Genomic DNA, 14382 nt, shown 5'->3' with positions numbered 1-14382 from the left:
AATTGCTGCTTTTTTTCTCTTCTCCAATAAGGGAGCAGGGTTTTACTTTCAGGTGAAGGAGAGTCAGAGTCAGCCCTCATGGAGATCAGTTCAAAGAGCTGAAGAGTTTTTCGTGGAATCACAGAATCGTGAAGGTTGGAAAAGGCCTCTAAGATCATCAAGCCCAACCCCCTCCCACCGTGCCCACTGCCCACGTCCCTCAGTGCCACATCCCCACAGCTCTGGGACCCCCCCAGGGATGGTGACTCCCCCACCTCCCTGGGCAGCTGTGCCAGTGCCTCACCGCTCTTTGGGAGAAGGAATTGTTCCCAGTGCCCAACCTGAACCTCCCCTGGCTCAACTTGTGGCCATCACCTCTCTTAAGGTTTGCAGGGGGCTTAATTTCCTGAGCCGCTGTGTGTGTTGTCCGTGAGCACAACAGGACAAAAGGCAATGGCCACAACTTGTGGCAAGGGAAACGCCAGCTGGACGTGAGCAAATCATCTTCCCAGGGAAAATTCTAAGCCCTGGAATGGTGCATCCAGGGAGGCTGTGGCATCTCCAGCTTCAGATTTGCATGGCAGACCCCGGACTGTGGGATATTCGGCGTTATTTATGCTTTGGGCAGGGGGATGAAGAGGGAAGGTCCCAGGTCCCTTCAGTCTGACCCTCTCCATGGTTCTGTTATTGCCTTGCTCCCAGCTGAGCAGACTGGCAGGACCTACGTGACTCTCGTGTTCCTGAGCTGCCACAAATAACTCATGCTTTCATCACGGTGATGTCCGTCGCAGTTCAACCTTAACTATATTGGAAGTGCTGCACTTTTATCCTCCCTCCCTCCCTCCCTCCCTCCCTCTCTGTAAAATAGGTGTTCCTGTTTGCTGTTGGCTTGTCAGCACATCTCGCAGCCTCTGTTTCCCCCTCGGAGATCTCCACTCCATAAACAGCAGCAGTGTCAGTAAGACTCATCAGGGTAGGGCCATCAACCCACAACTTAGAGGCCCTTGTGACTCAGGAGGACAATTGAGCTTCGTTATCCTGGTTATTCTGGGGCAAGGTGAATTGTCTGATGGCTGAGGGAGCTGGGCTTGCTTAGTTTGGAGAGGAGAAGGCTCTGGGGAGCCCTCGCTGCAGCCTTGCAGTAATTGAAGCTTATAAGCAGGAGGGGGTCCGACTTTTTACAGGGCCTGATTTGAATATACGCTGTTCCTCAGACATTCATTTAAACAAAACAACACATAAATACCCCCAGCGGGAGTCGTAAGCAGTTCTCACCTCGTTCCCATTTGCAAACAGCCTTGCCCAAGCGAGTCTTGCTTGCTCAGCTGCTGCCTGGCTGCTGTTCTGCTCAACCTTTGGTGCTCTGCGGTGCAGAGACCCTTTCATTTTCTTCGGAGGTTTCGCGTTGATTGATGGCTGCCCATGTCGCCTGTTAGTTTCTGTTGCTCTGCTAGGCTCTCGTAGAAGGAGGGAACGCTGAGGGCAACTTCTTGGATGTAAAGCAAGTCTCTAGGCTGGAATAGCTGAATTGCAGTTGATAACTTCATTAGAAAAGAAGAAGTAGGAGCTGAAACGTGGTGCATTCTGGAAGCATCGCTGTAGTAGTAGAATATAAACGTCTCATTAAGACAGTGTGTGAGATAAGGAAATGAGGTGGCAGCAGCGATGGTGATGTGTGACTTTGTCATTGTGATGTGTGCACGTTGGTGTGAAGTCTGAGGTATCTGAGGCCTGAGATGGTTTTTCTGTTTCGTGCTGTGATCACTTTTTCTATTGTTGGGTTTTGTTTTTTTTTTGGTCCAGTTGAAGTCGTGACATTTTGCACAGCAAAGAAGAAAAGTTTGAAGGAAAGGTTTTTTTCCTTCCCCTCAGCCCCTGCTGTTCCCAAATGTCTGCTGCAGAAAGGTGGAAATACGGCAGGAGTAAATTCTGGATAAACTGGACATCTTTAGAATACGTGTACAATGCTGTTTTTCCGTTCTTCAGAGTGTGCTTACACCTAATAAATCAGGTTGCAGAATGATGGGAACTGGTTGTTTAAATGTTCTGGGGTTATGCATCCGGGCAATTCTCTGTTTAATAATTAAATCAAACAAGTTGCATAACTGCTATTGAGGAGAATTCTTCCTTCCTTTGTTGATGAAGGTGGAGCATGATGAACTGGTGAAGAATTTATCATCCTCTGTGAAGCCTGCATTAATGGCATTACACTGACTAGTGCCAGATTAATTTTCCTGACTGCTTTTCTAGCAGTGGAGTTTACAGTGCGTCGGGGCTGTGAAGCCAGGTCTCTGTTTGCACACTACAAATCAAATCTTCCTCCTTGTTTGCAGGTTCAGTACTGATGCTTTGCACTTGGAGTCCTTTGTTCCTCGTTGTGGGGATGTGGACATACAAAGGTCTGTGAATTTGTAGAGTCACAGGATGGCTTGGCGTGGAAGGGACCTTAAGGACCATTGGTTCCAGCCCCCAGTGGGTGTTGCTCCACTGGTGCTCTCCCCAGCCCTCTGCTGTATTTATTTTTCCCACTGTTTCAAAGAGAAAGTGCCCTTATTTCGTTAAGTACATCTATCAAACCTTCATGCAACACTGCCACGTAACAAAAATAAGCATAGTTCTTATGTGAACGTCGTGGTGTATATACCTCTGAAGAGAAACAGCTACTTGGCAACAGAAACTATTCTTCTGGTTTGGGTATTGCTTTTACATTCCCCCTGTCTTTTAGTGGAGAAAACAGGAGCTCAAGCTGCTGCTTGAAGTTGACGTGCTGTTACAATGGACTGAAATGTAAGGTTAGTCCCTGGTGTGGGAGGTGTAGCCTTCCTATGGCTTGCCCTCTGTTGGACGCCCTTCTCTCGGGTACTGGTGGTATCTCCTGTGCCTGTCTTCCTGTTGTTTGGGCTTTGTTTTTGCTTAGCCTGGCAGTCAAACACTCTGAAATCCGTTTGGTCATGGAAACCAATTCAACTGCCCTAATAAATCGGATAAAAATTTTGCAGCGACTCCGACCGGTGTGAAAGTGAACTTTGTTAACCAGCACGGCGAGCTGAACAAAAATCTTTCTTATTCAGTTGGGTGTAACCAGAATAAATAATCGGAGAATTGTTATCAGCAGGGCTCTGTGCTGCTCCCGGGCCGAATGCCCTGTGTGCCACTGATGTGGTTTATGTGAACTTTGCTGAGCAGCAGCTGACTTGGGGAACGAGTCATCAGGCAAGAGTGGAAGTCTGAAGCTGGAAAACTGCCATGGCAGGACACGCTGGCTTCAGGGGGAGTTGGTTTCGAGCGCCGTGTAGTGCAGGTGTGAGGTCCTCTGAGATGTGGCCGTGCTTTGGGGCAGGTGGAGGTGTTACGCTGGGATCCTAACAGTGATCTCAGCATGTTGTTTCGCCTTCTGGAACGATGCTCGAGTCAAATCTTCATTTCTGATCTCTGTTTTGTCTTTCAGTATTCCTACATGTATGTGATAACGTACACCGTCCCCTTCCTGAAGGTAACTCGCACAGAAAAGCACAGGTTTATCCTTCCTGGGGCTGATGTGCACATTGAACGTGATCCTACGATAGGAAGGGAGCTGGTGATCTCATACCTCGGGGTAGCAAAGAAAGTTCTCCTCCTCCGTGTAGCACTGGCAGTATTTACTCATAAAAGGACGAGAAGATGTTATGTTAGCAGACTGATTTTGTTCTGCTCACTCATCTCTTTGATGCACGTTGGCTTTTAGAGCTTCTTTGCCTTCAGAAAGGTTGATGTGCGCTGGGCTCCTCCAGCCTCAGGACGCTTGTGGCTGCTTAAACGAGCTCTTAAGAATTCTGTTTTCTTGCCTCTATATGCTTCTTTTCAGCCTTGCATTATTTGTCTTTCCTGACCTCAGCTCGGGGAATTGGGATTCTTTCTGGAGCCAGTCAGTGCTATTTCTGAAGCACTGCCACAGAGCATTACATTATCCACACACAAAACCAGAACTGCTTCCACTTTAGAGATTCATCGTGTTCCATTATGGGGTGGTTCCAAACTGTTCGTTGTTAGACCGAGGAGCTGGAATCCATGTGCCACAGGTAAATTCTTTAGACAGGCCTAACTTGTTTGTCACTGCCTTGGAACAGCGTGTCCCTTCCCCCACCACAAAGGGGACAATGCGAGGTTGCAAGTGGTGAATTGATATGGGTTATCATTTCTCTCCACTCTCTAAACCTGGCATGAATTCAGGGCCCATCTCAGAGAACAAGACAGACAGTCCAAGGCTTTGCACAGGAAACTGTGGCAGTCTCTGAGCTGTGGGTGCGGTGGGGTGCATTATTAATCTCTAATTGTGTAATCCAGCTTGAGTATTTCAGATTTAGCTGCGTGTGTACTGAAACCGTGGGGTGCAGGATAGGCAGGAGGGCAGGAGTCCTGCCAGCTAGTGGTGGTTATGTGGGAAAGAACAGAAGAGGCTGCATGGTGCAGTCAGCCTTTGAATCACAGGCTTGTCTGTGGGTGAGAGAAGCACCCCGTGTTTGGCTCCTACCTCGCTGGGCTGCTCACTCTTGGCTCATCCATGTAATAAAACCCCAATCCAAGGAATTTCTGCCACGTGATAATGATATTGTTAGTTCACTACTGCTTTGCTACAAGTCGTGGCCTACAGAACAAGATAATTTACATCTGCGTGTTTCTAATTCTTAAGTTTGAGCCTTGGTGTGTCTCAGCATGCATACAGGGCACCCTGTAAGGAATGACTACTGTGTCAGTGTGGTTTTGGCACCATAAATGGGTTCCAAGCTTGTGACCCAAGCAGTGCTAGACTAGCATGTTTTCCTGCCTTCATTTCCCCAACTTTCAGATGGGGTAAATCTTGTCTTCCTACCAGCTGAGCTTCACAGGCGCCCAGAAGAGGAGAGGCCGGGATGGTTTCACCATCCTGACATGGTACCTTGCAATGAATTAAGAAGTACACTAAGGAGAGCTGTAGTATCTTTCTTTTCAGGGAAGAATCAGGTAGCGTTGAGGTTGAGTACTGTTTTTGGGTTTCCTGGAGAAAGTCTTGCAGCTTTTGGGTAAAGAAATGACCTCCTTCTTCATCCAAAGTATGCTGCCCTGGTCCAGTTACAGCCATGGACTAATTGCTTTCTTCCTCCTTCTGACTCACCCTTCTTTATTTTGTGCATAGGAATGCCTTCTAAGCACTGCGTGCTCTCCAAGCACTCAAGAGAGATGTTCTTGGCTCTTGGCATTCTTAAAACTGACAGATAACAAGCCTATGTGAATTCTGTTGTTGCTGTGTTCTTCTCCATCCTCAAACTACCTAGTGTGTTCTCCCTTCCTGCGCTTGAGGAGCCAAACAGATTAAAGTGCTGAAACTTCAGCATTAGTTACTTGCTGTCAAAGAACAGGTCTGTTCTTAGCCCTTCTGCTGGATTAAGTGTGTTTTTGCGGGTTGCTTGCACAAAGCAGCTCTAGACTAGCTGCAAAACTCTTGTAGTGACTGCTTGGCAGGCTGTCTGCATGTCATGCTTGTGCTCGAGGAACAACCTTTAGCTTGAAGAATTGCTTGTCATGTGGGTGGATGCTGCTGCTGGGGGCTGCTTGCCTCTGTCTCCTTGAGAAGCTGTGTGTGGGACTGTGAGATCTTTAGGGCAGGCTTGTGGCCTCAGAGATGGTGTTAAGGGCTGGGATTCTGCTCGTTGTATTGGATGATCTTCCTTGGACGATCGTTTGAAAGGGCAGCGGGAAAGGGCAACAGCATTCTTAATGATGTATGCAAATCTTAAAGGCAATTTAAAAAATCCAGTGCTTGCTAAATCCAAACTGGTGACAGAGCCCAAATCACTCGGGGACCTCTGGCAAAGAACATCGTCCTGTGTTAATTCCTTGCATCTCAGCCATATTCCAAGCGTAGCTTGGCAATGTCTGATTCTCTGTTGGCGCTGATTGCCTTTTATCTGACGTGTCAGATGGGTAAGGGTGGGCGGTGTGATGGAAGGAGAAGTGATGCCATATGCAGCCTGGGTCTGTGCTTTCCTGGGGGTGCAAAGCCATGGAAGAGGTTGTCACCTCCCCTACCATCTTGAGGCCCACGTGTCAGGCACCGCTGCTCACTGCGCTATCCAGCATGGATAGTGAGGAAGAACGGTCCTTCTGCAGGTCAGGAAAGGTGAAGCAGCAGATCCTGAGTCAACCTAAGCCTTCCCCATACTCTGCCCACTAGCTGATGTGAATGTCAGGACAAGTGGAAGTGAACAGGTAGGAAATGGTGAGTGCAGCAGGCGTGAATGGTGCATGTTCTGTAAATGGGATGCAAAGCAGGCTTGTACAGTAACTGTACGATGATGCCTGGCCTCTGCTGGTTGTGTGGCAGATAAAGACTTGACATTGTGGTGTGTGTGTGCAGTGGGCCAGAGGTGGCCAGTCTGCATCCAAAGAGTGCCTGCAGTTGGCTAAAAAGGGAACTTTTCTCTGCCAGACTTAGCGACATAAAGCAAAACTCTAGGGTTAGGGAAATACTTCAAGTTACTCATTGTTACGATTTATGAAAACCCAAAGTCTGCGCGTCAAAAAGTCAAAACCTTTGAAATCATTTAAGAAAATGAATGAAAATTATATGGTACAATCACTGATAAAAGTCTTTATTGAATAAGTACGCTAAGAGTTTCCGTGCTGATGAAGGCAAATGAAACGTTCTGACCGCAGACTTGGGTTGTTGGGTAGACTCCTACTGAGGTGGGAGAGCGACCTACTGAGCTTCTGTGCTAAGACACAGGGATGGGCATTACTTCTCCAATTAGGGGATGAATATGCAAAAGTGTGCTCCGCGTAACACCAAGAGCAGCTTTCCACAGGAGATCATTCTCTTTAAATTCGGGTTGGTTAAATGTTGTCACTCCCACGAAGCAGGTTTTGTCGCTGCCTGTGACAATACGTAATGCTTCTTGGCCAACTCAGGCCATCATACTGAGGTCTTTTGTATCAGTGAGAGTTTCTGGTTGATGTCGAAGTACAGTCATTGCTTTGGCTTTTTCTCTCTCTCTTCCAGGGAGGTTTTTTTTTTTTAATGATTTTTTTAATTACTAGTTGATGAACCTGGCTGGTTGAGCCTATTTAACTTCTAAAAAGCCATCGGTATCCACTGGGCAGGGCTGAGGTGCAGTCGAAGTTGGCAGGAGCTTGGTGCTATGGTAACTGCCTGGGTTGCTGATAAGGGGAAACAAAACCGTTCTCCTGGTTGAATCACTGGCATGTGTCTGCACTTATTTTTGTCTGCCTTTCTGCTCTGTTTGGAATCGATCTGCTGAATAAGTGTTGCAGCAGTTTTGAAGCTTCTGACTGGTGTGGGGGCAGGTGCAGGTATCCTGAAACAGCTATGGAGGTGGTCTTAGGAGATCTCTTTTTCAAAGTGGATGCTGTTGTTTCTTAGGTTTATTCTGTACAGCCTTACCAGTGCTTCACCAGCTGTGCATCCTCTTTCTTCTCAGAGGCTCTTTGGATCCCTCAAGAAGTGACTGCAGTTGATGAATAGAGTCATAGAATAGTAGATGCGATTGAGTTGGACGGGATCTTAAAGGCCATCTGGTCCCACTCCCTGCATTGAGCAGGGACACCCACAGCTCAGAGCCCCATCCATATTGAGTTTGTCCACAAGTAGTTCAGGAGGCAACTGATGCTTTTGAGTGGTAGAGATGAAATTTTCTCTCTTAATTTTCAAGAATAGAGTGATTTTTTTAGTGTGAGGCTGTGTAGGTCTCAAAGCTCATTTCATCCATCACTTCTGATGTGTTAATCGATAGGAGATAGGAAAAGCAAATTAGCTAGCATCTTCTGAAATGATAGCTAGCAATCAAGTATGTGACCATGTGAAGTTCTGGATATAATCTGTAGGCTGTGGAGTTGATATCCAGGATGCTGAGCAAGACATACTTTATTTAATATCGTCTGCAAATTGTGTGTACAGTTCTGCAGTTATTACGATCCTATTTTCGTGTTTGTCGTAAGCTGTAAGGAGAAGCGTAAGTTGAAGAACAGCATTTTGTGAACCAGGAAGGCTTGTGGTCATCTTCACATTTTGCTGTGGATGCCTCATCCCTGGTGGCGTTCGAGACCAGGCTTGATGGTTCCTGGCACTCTGATGGAGTGGTTGGCAGCCCTGCCCATGGCGGGATGGTGGAACTAGATAATCTCTGAGGTTCCTTCCAACCCAAGCCTTTCTATGATTCCATGATTTCTATGATGATGTGCGTCTAGATTAAACTGTTATCTTACATTTAAAACTTCTGGGTTTGTAGTACTTACTTCTTATAAAAATACAAGAGTCTGGCCCTAATTTAAAGCTGTTTTGTCTCAAAATGGAAAGACGCTGCTGTACGCATTTTGCCCTTGTTTGTGTGAGTGGGATTTGCTGTAGCACTGAAAAGAGGGAGGATGGGTCTGCACAGAAAACAATAAAGGATAAGTGAAGTGGGAGCTGACCTATTTTATCTGAGTTCGATGGTTGTTATTTCTTATCTTGCAACTCTGGGCTCGGTATTGCAGCCGTAATGGTGATGGTGCGGTGCTATGACTGCTTTGTGTCATTTTCCAGCAGGAGCTGGGGACAAAAGAGACACTGTCAGATGCTGCAGCTGTGATACCAGTGAAGCTGGGTCATTCTGCTGGAGCAACCAAGCAGTCTGCTCCTCAACAGGTTCCTGCTAACTGTTTTCAGGCCTGCCAGAGGCAAGGCCAAGCACTCTGCTATTAACGGTCCAGACTTAATGGTGCTTTTTCTGTGTGTCCAAATCATTTGGGACCTTGAACTCTGAATCACAACTTATCGAGGCCTGAACAATTGGCAGAGGTGGCACTTCTCACTGCTCTCTGAAGCAATGTACAGCTGGAGTGTAATTTTAGCTGTGGACTCTGGTCCTCGCTGCTAGCGTGCGCAGTTGAAAAGAGATTGAATCAGCAAAGCCTGCTATGTACCAAGGAAAACTGCAGCAGCAGGGGGTTCCAGACTCAGGAGGAATAAGAAAACTGAACTGCTAACAAACATGCTGTATATCTGTCGGTGCTCTAAGAAGGTGGGTGATGAAAAGCAGGAGATCACCTCGCAGCTCTAGGGAGAAACCTTCCATATTGTGCCTGGCAGGCTGTAAACACAGCTTTAAAATAGTTTGTTCTTTGTAGATCATGTGTATGTCACATAGGAGTGTGAGACGAAATTTTTAGATGCTGTAAGTGACTGATTCAAAGAGGTTAGTCAGGGAACTCATGAGAGGATGTAACTTCTGACTCATGCTCTGAGCAGCGCAGAAAATGATTTTTAAAATGTTATGCGGCATTGAGCATAAATACTGGCGTTTAATGGCCTTTGAGAAGCCCTGTAAAAAGGTCCCCAAAACCAAATTCTTTCATGTTCCTCCAAAAAAAACAACCACACCCAACAAACGCTATATAAATTGAGGAAGTTTGTTTAAGACAAGTTGCTAAAAAGATGGAATCATAAAGGCAAAATGCTTTCAGATGGTATGGAGACTCTTTAAGCAGACTTCGTCATGGAGGATCAGAGTAAATGGGTATGAACTACTGGAGAGACTCAAAATGACCTAACAGTTGATGTAATGAGACACGAGGGTGAGAGAGGATAGGGATGCACCCTGCAAAAGTGGAAGTTTTATTAGATGAGGAAAATGCAAAGAACAAACTTGAAGTGTAGAAGCACAGTAGAGTTGACCAGAAGGACTTGATGGATGTTTGGCTCGAAGTCAAACTTTAAAGAATGTTTTTCCCTCCCAAAAAATCAGGTACAGGATGTGAGCCAGAGAGTCTTTAAGACTAGGAGATGATTGAGGAGAATTTCTGACAAAGGGCTCTGAGAAGGTAGGGCCATGACAGAGCAATAAATTACTTTGCCAGTGTGTCCATTGTGGAGGAATGTTCAGAGGCTCCCAAATGCCAGTCTGCTTTTAAAGGATGATTTGGCTTCTGCTGACGAGTTAATACCACAATGATGTTATTTGTCAATAAAACACAGGAAGAAGTCATTAGAGGTTATCTGGTCTTCATTCAAGAGTTCTAAAGAATGAAATAGCTAAGCCATTAAACTGCAGAGCATGATCTTTAAAAAGACTTTGATTTCAGGGGAAATGAAATCTGTACTTTTTTTACTGAGATCCCCATGAATGAGATAACACAAGTTTTTTTCCCTAGATAATTAGTTCTCTTTGATGACTTGGGAGGAAGCTGTGGTCAGTCGATGGGGTCAGATCAGCTCATGGTGTACGTGTGTACATCAAAGTTCTGTCTTCTCCCAGCTTGCTTGATATTTTGCGTTATGTTCTGCAGCCAAGAGTTTGCTGCCTGTCAGCAAAATTGTCTTGAAGTTAAAGTATCATTGAATAATTTAGGCTGGAAAGGGTCTTGGTAGGTCATCCAGTTCCTCCCCAGTGAAAGCAGGGTCAACTTCAGTTCGATCTGTTTCTTCAGAACAATATGCAGTCAAGTTTTTGAACCTCTCCGGGGGTGTAAATTCAGTATCTTTCTGGGCCCTTTTTCCAGCATTTGAACACCCTTGTGGTTAAAATCTTTTCAGTAATGTTTCATCAGAATTTTCTTTGCTATGACTTGTGTCAGTTGTCTCTGTCTGTTGACCGAGAAGTCTGGCTTCACCTTCTCTGTAACCTTCCACTAGGTAGTCGTAGTCAGCGGTAAGATCTCCTCTTGGAGTCACAGAACATCTGAGTTGGAAGGGGATCAAGGATCATTCAGTCCAACCCCTGGCTCTACACAGGACTACCCAAACTCTGGCTGAGAGTGGCATCCAAATGCTCTTTGAGCTCCGGCAGATCAGGACTCACAGTAGTACAGCTCATGATGTGGTTGGTTGGAATACTTATTTATTGTACAGTTTAATCATGTTCTGTTACCACCCCCACCCTACTTTCCCCCATACTTCTCTTTCTTGGCTTTCCTCAGTCTCGAGGCCATAGATTTGGAGCCTGTAAACTGATGTCTTTACCTCATGGCTGTGTTCCTGCAAGCATTTTTCTTAATCTTGGTCTTTTATCAGTGAGGTCAGTAGTTTATGTGGTGATTTTCTTTTTATACCAGGATAATTTCTCTAAGATCTTCTGGTGAAGGACCTTAATCAAAACATCTCTGGGTTCCAGCAGCGGTACTTTGCCTATGTTGCCACTTGGTTTTTTTTCCATGTTCAATGTTAGTTGTTGGTGCTGGAGAGTCCTACTGATGCCCGGAGTAGAAGCGTTCTGGAAGTCGTATTTTCTCTCAAAACAAGGAAATGGACACCAGCAATTGATCTCAATTAATAAAAAGTGTAATCACTTCGTGATACATTTGATCAGGACAGTGACTAGCTGCTGTTGTCTTAGCTGATAATTGCCACTATGGTGTCCTTCATATCTCTGTTCAGCTGCATTTCTAAAGGAACTGCCTGGAGTTCATAGACCAAAGAGCAAACAATTTCAGAATGAAATCCCAGAGGTCTTAGCTTGTCTGGTTCATGTAGATCTTGATGCAGTGCTGGTCTTTACCATTGAGCTTTCTACTTCAGGACATATTACAGGCTATTCAGAGTTTAGTTTTGTATAAATCCTTCATTCTTTTGTTGCATCTTACCTTGCTGCTCTACAGCATGTGGCAACATAAGCCTTGGGGATATCTTCTGTTTCATTGATGTCTTGACTGTCTCTAAGGCTTGTATGGAGGTCGTACCTGCCCTGGCAGATGCCAGCTGACCTTTGGCTGCAGGTTCCCTTAGTGCAGGTGAAATAAGCCCTGTGTTGGCTGGTGGAATTTGGTGGTATGTGATGGGGAAGGGGATGCCCTTGAGCTCCTTCTGTTGTGACTAAGCAAGATGAGGATTTTCTTGGGGGGTGCTGCCAGTCTCCAGGAAGTTGTTATTTTTCTTGTCCTAAGAGCAATGCAAACCCTAATACACTCAAGAGCATTTGTTTGTTCCTCCATGCACCGTGTCCAGGCTCCATTGGGAGCATCCAGTGTTCTGTCTCAACAAGCAGAGTGCTCTGAGCTCTTCTTTTTGTAGACAGGCTGTAGGCTTTTAGCACTTCTGCAGAGAATATCAGATTTGCTATGTGATTATGGATAACCTAGGTATTTTGGAAACCCTCACAAATCTCTTTTTATCCTTCTAAATGAGAAATAGGAGATTCAGCCAAATGTCCTGGATTCTGTCCTCTGCAACTGGAGAATTTCCAAGATAAATTTGTTTGACCTAAATGCTGTCAGGAAGTTCAAACCTTTTGCTCCTGAACTGGCTGCTGCCAAAGCCCCTTGGGAATTTTTCTAGATTCAGCAGTCTTCTCATTATTTCCTTTATCAAAAGCTAACACTTTCCTGGTGCTTGTGTAATTACATAGTTTTCTACCTGCTGAGAGCTAGAGGACCTGGGTTGGTGTTTCTTGGTTGCAGTTGCCTGTTAAGCCAACACGGCCCTATTTGTCAAAGTTCAATCGAAATATGCAATTCCAGCTATGGATTCTCCTTATTGAAAGATGACTGTGTATCAGTCTGCTCTGAAGGTAACCCAAAGAGGCCAGGGATCAGCTGAAAGAAAAGGTGAACCATAGGGTAATTAGCAACTCAGTGATCAGCGTTTGTAGCTCAGGGGGGATGGGTTCTATGACATGCCTGGAAGGCACCAAGTTCACAAAGCACCTGAATAATGTATGAGGTGGTGGTTGTGGTCCCTGTGATAGGGAAGGCGCGGTGAAGAGCATCAAAACTTTAAATCTTCCTCAAATGGAATCTGTTTTGTCTGTGACAGTGACTGGTGAGTGATCTCCTTGTTGTTATTTCGATCAGTGAGTTTTTACACTTATTTTCTCCTTATGTCTTATTGAGGAGTGGGTGGCTGGGTGGCTGTTTGGGGGCCAACCAGGGCTGACCACTGCAGCAGGGGAGGCAGTGAAGGCAGGAATGGGGAGTGGTTGCTGCATGGGACTTAACCCACATGCCTTAACGAAATCATAGAATCATTAAGGTTGGAAAGAGCATTAAGATGGTGTAGTCCAGCCATCAACCTACGCCTGAGACCGCTAAGGATATTTTGGGGCAGAAATCAGGAATAGTATTTTTAGTCATGGTTAATATTTTATGGAGCAAAGTAGTCAGGTAAACCACAGGAAGAAAGAAAGCTGGTGCTAGGGAAGAAGAGCAGGACACTGACTGTAACCCATTTAGATTTGTAACTCTATGTGAACAAGAGCCCCACAGTCAGCTGTTAATTTCAGACTCAGTAACCTAAAAACGTGGAAGCTTGTTAAAAATAAGCCGAGCAGGGCAGCTGTTTCTGTGGCTCCAGGGCATATTAAGAGAATTACAGACCGTGCAAATTAACAGAAATAGAACAAACAAAATGGGTACATGCATAACTATTACCTACTGGCGAAGGAACCTTCTTGGAGAATGGCTGTGCCTCACAGTCCTGTTGAATGCATATGTAGATTAAGGTTAATCTGCTTGCATTTGCAAATGCTATTTGACTGGGTTCATCCCCCAAACTTTGTAAGGAAGGTAATGGAAAGAGGGGATAATGTTGTGTGTCTGGATGGTTAGTTTAGCTAACAGGTCGGGAGTGGGGCAGAGGAATGAGTGACCTCTGCTCCCTCTCATGCCCATGGCTGAGGATGCTCTGCAGGGATGTGCACTAAGCCTGTGCTGTTTGCTACCTTAATGAATAACCTGGAAGTGAAATGAACAGTGAGATGATAATATTTGCTGACAATATGTAACTAACGATAGCTGTAAAAACAAGGGCTCACTCTGAAGAGCTGCAGAGTGGTCTGACAGTACTGGGTGACTGGACAATAAAATGAAAGGTGTGGTTCGGGCTGGGTGGGTATAAAATGGTTTTCGTGGGGGGAATAACAACAATCAGCAGTCAACAGTCTTACCTGAGATGATTTTCTTATGTTGTTTCTCCCCCAGGCTGTGAGAAATCTTGTGTCTTGGCCATTCTGAGCTTGACTGATTCTGTACTTTTTATTCTTTTTTGGAAGGTATATGGGAATAGGACTTTCTGCTCAAGGGGTCAACATGAACAGGCTTCCTGGTAAGTCATTGTAAAGATTTTTTTTTTTTGGCTTACAGTCTGTGTTAAATGTTCATTTAAAATAATTTGTATATAAGAATTGATGAATGTGTGCTTCTATTAATAAAACGTCATGACTGTGAGTGTCTTGCGTCTGGGAGTTTCTTGCCACATTCACTCCTATCTCCTTCCCATCCTCCAGCTAAAAAACTAGAAGTATGTGACAGAGTGGTATATCCAGTTGATATTGCTGCTGCCTTTTTTTCTTAATATTTTAAGTTCAGCCTCTAAGGTAGTTAAGTAGCATCTTTAAAAAAAATACGATCTTTATCGTTGTCAGTTAATAAATTGCGTATTGCTTGTTTCTAGGTTTGGGT

The 14382-nt window shown here is 45.2% G+C and overlaps 1 protein-coding gene across 3 annotated transcripts in view; it reads left to right on the top strand.

Annotated features, from left to right (window-relative positions):
* Positions 1-14382, top strand: part of RANBP10 (RAN binding protein 10) — a 60803-nt gene that overhangs the window by 4411 nt on the left and 42010 nt on the right. For all 3 annotated transcript variants that reach the window (XR_002442061.1, XM_021408035.1, XM_021408034.1), the window contains exon 3: positions 13974-14026. Coding sequence is in view for 2 of the 3 variants with exons in the window: in XM_021408035.1 (XP_021263710.1) it covers positions 13974-14026 (53 nt within the window). In the remaining variant the exon portion in view is untranslated. The remainder of the gene's footprint in view (positions 1-13973; positions 14027-14382) is intronic.

The sequence above is a fragment of the Numida meleagris genome, chromosome 10 (assembly GCF_002078875.1).
Source record: "Numida meleagris isolate 19003 breed g44 Domestic line chromosome 10, NumMel1.0, whole genome shotgun sequence".
NCBI lineage: Eukaryota > Metazoa > Chordata > Aves > Galliformes > Numididae > Numida > Numida meleagris.
This window is presented reverse-complemented; position numbering and strand designations above follow the sequence as displayed.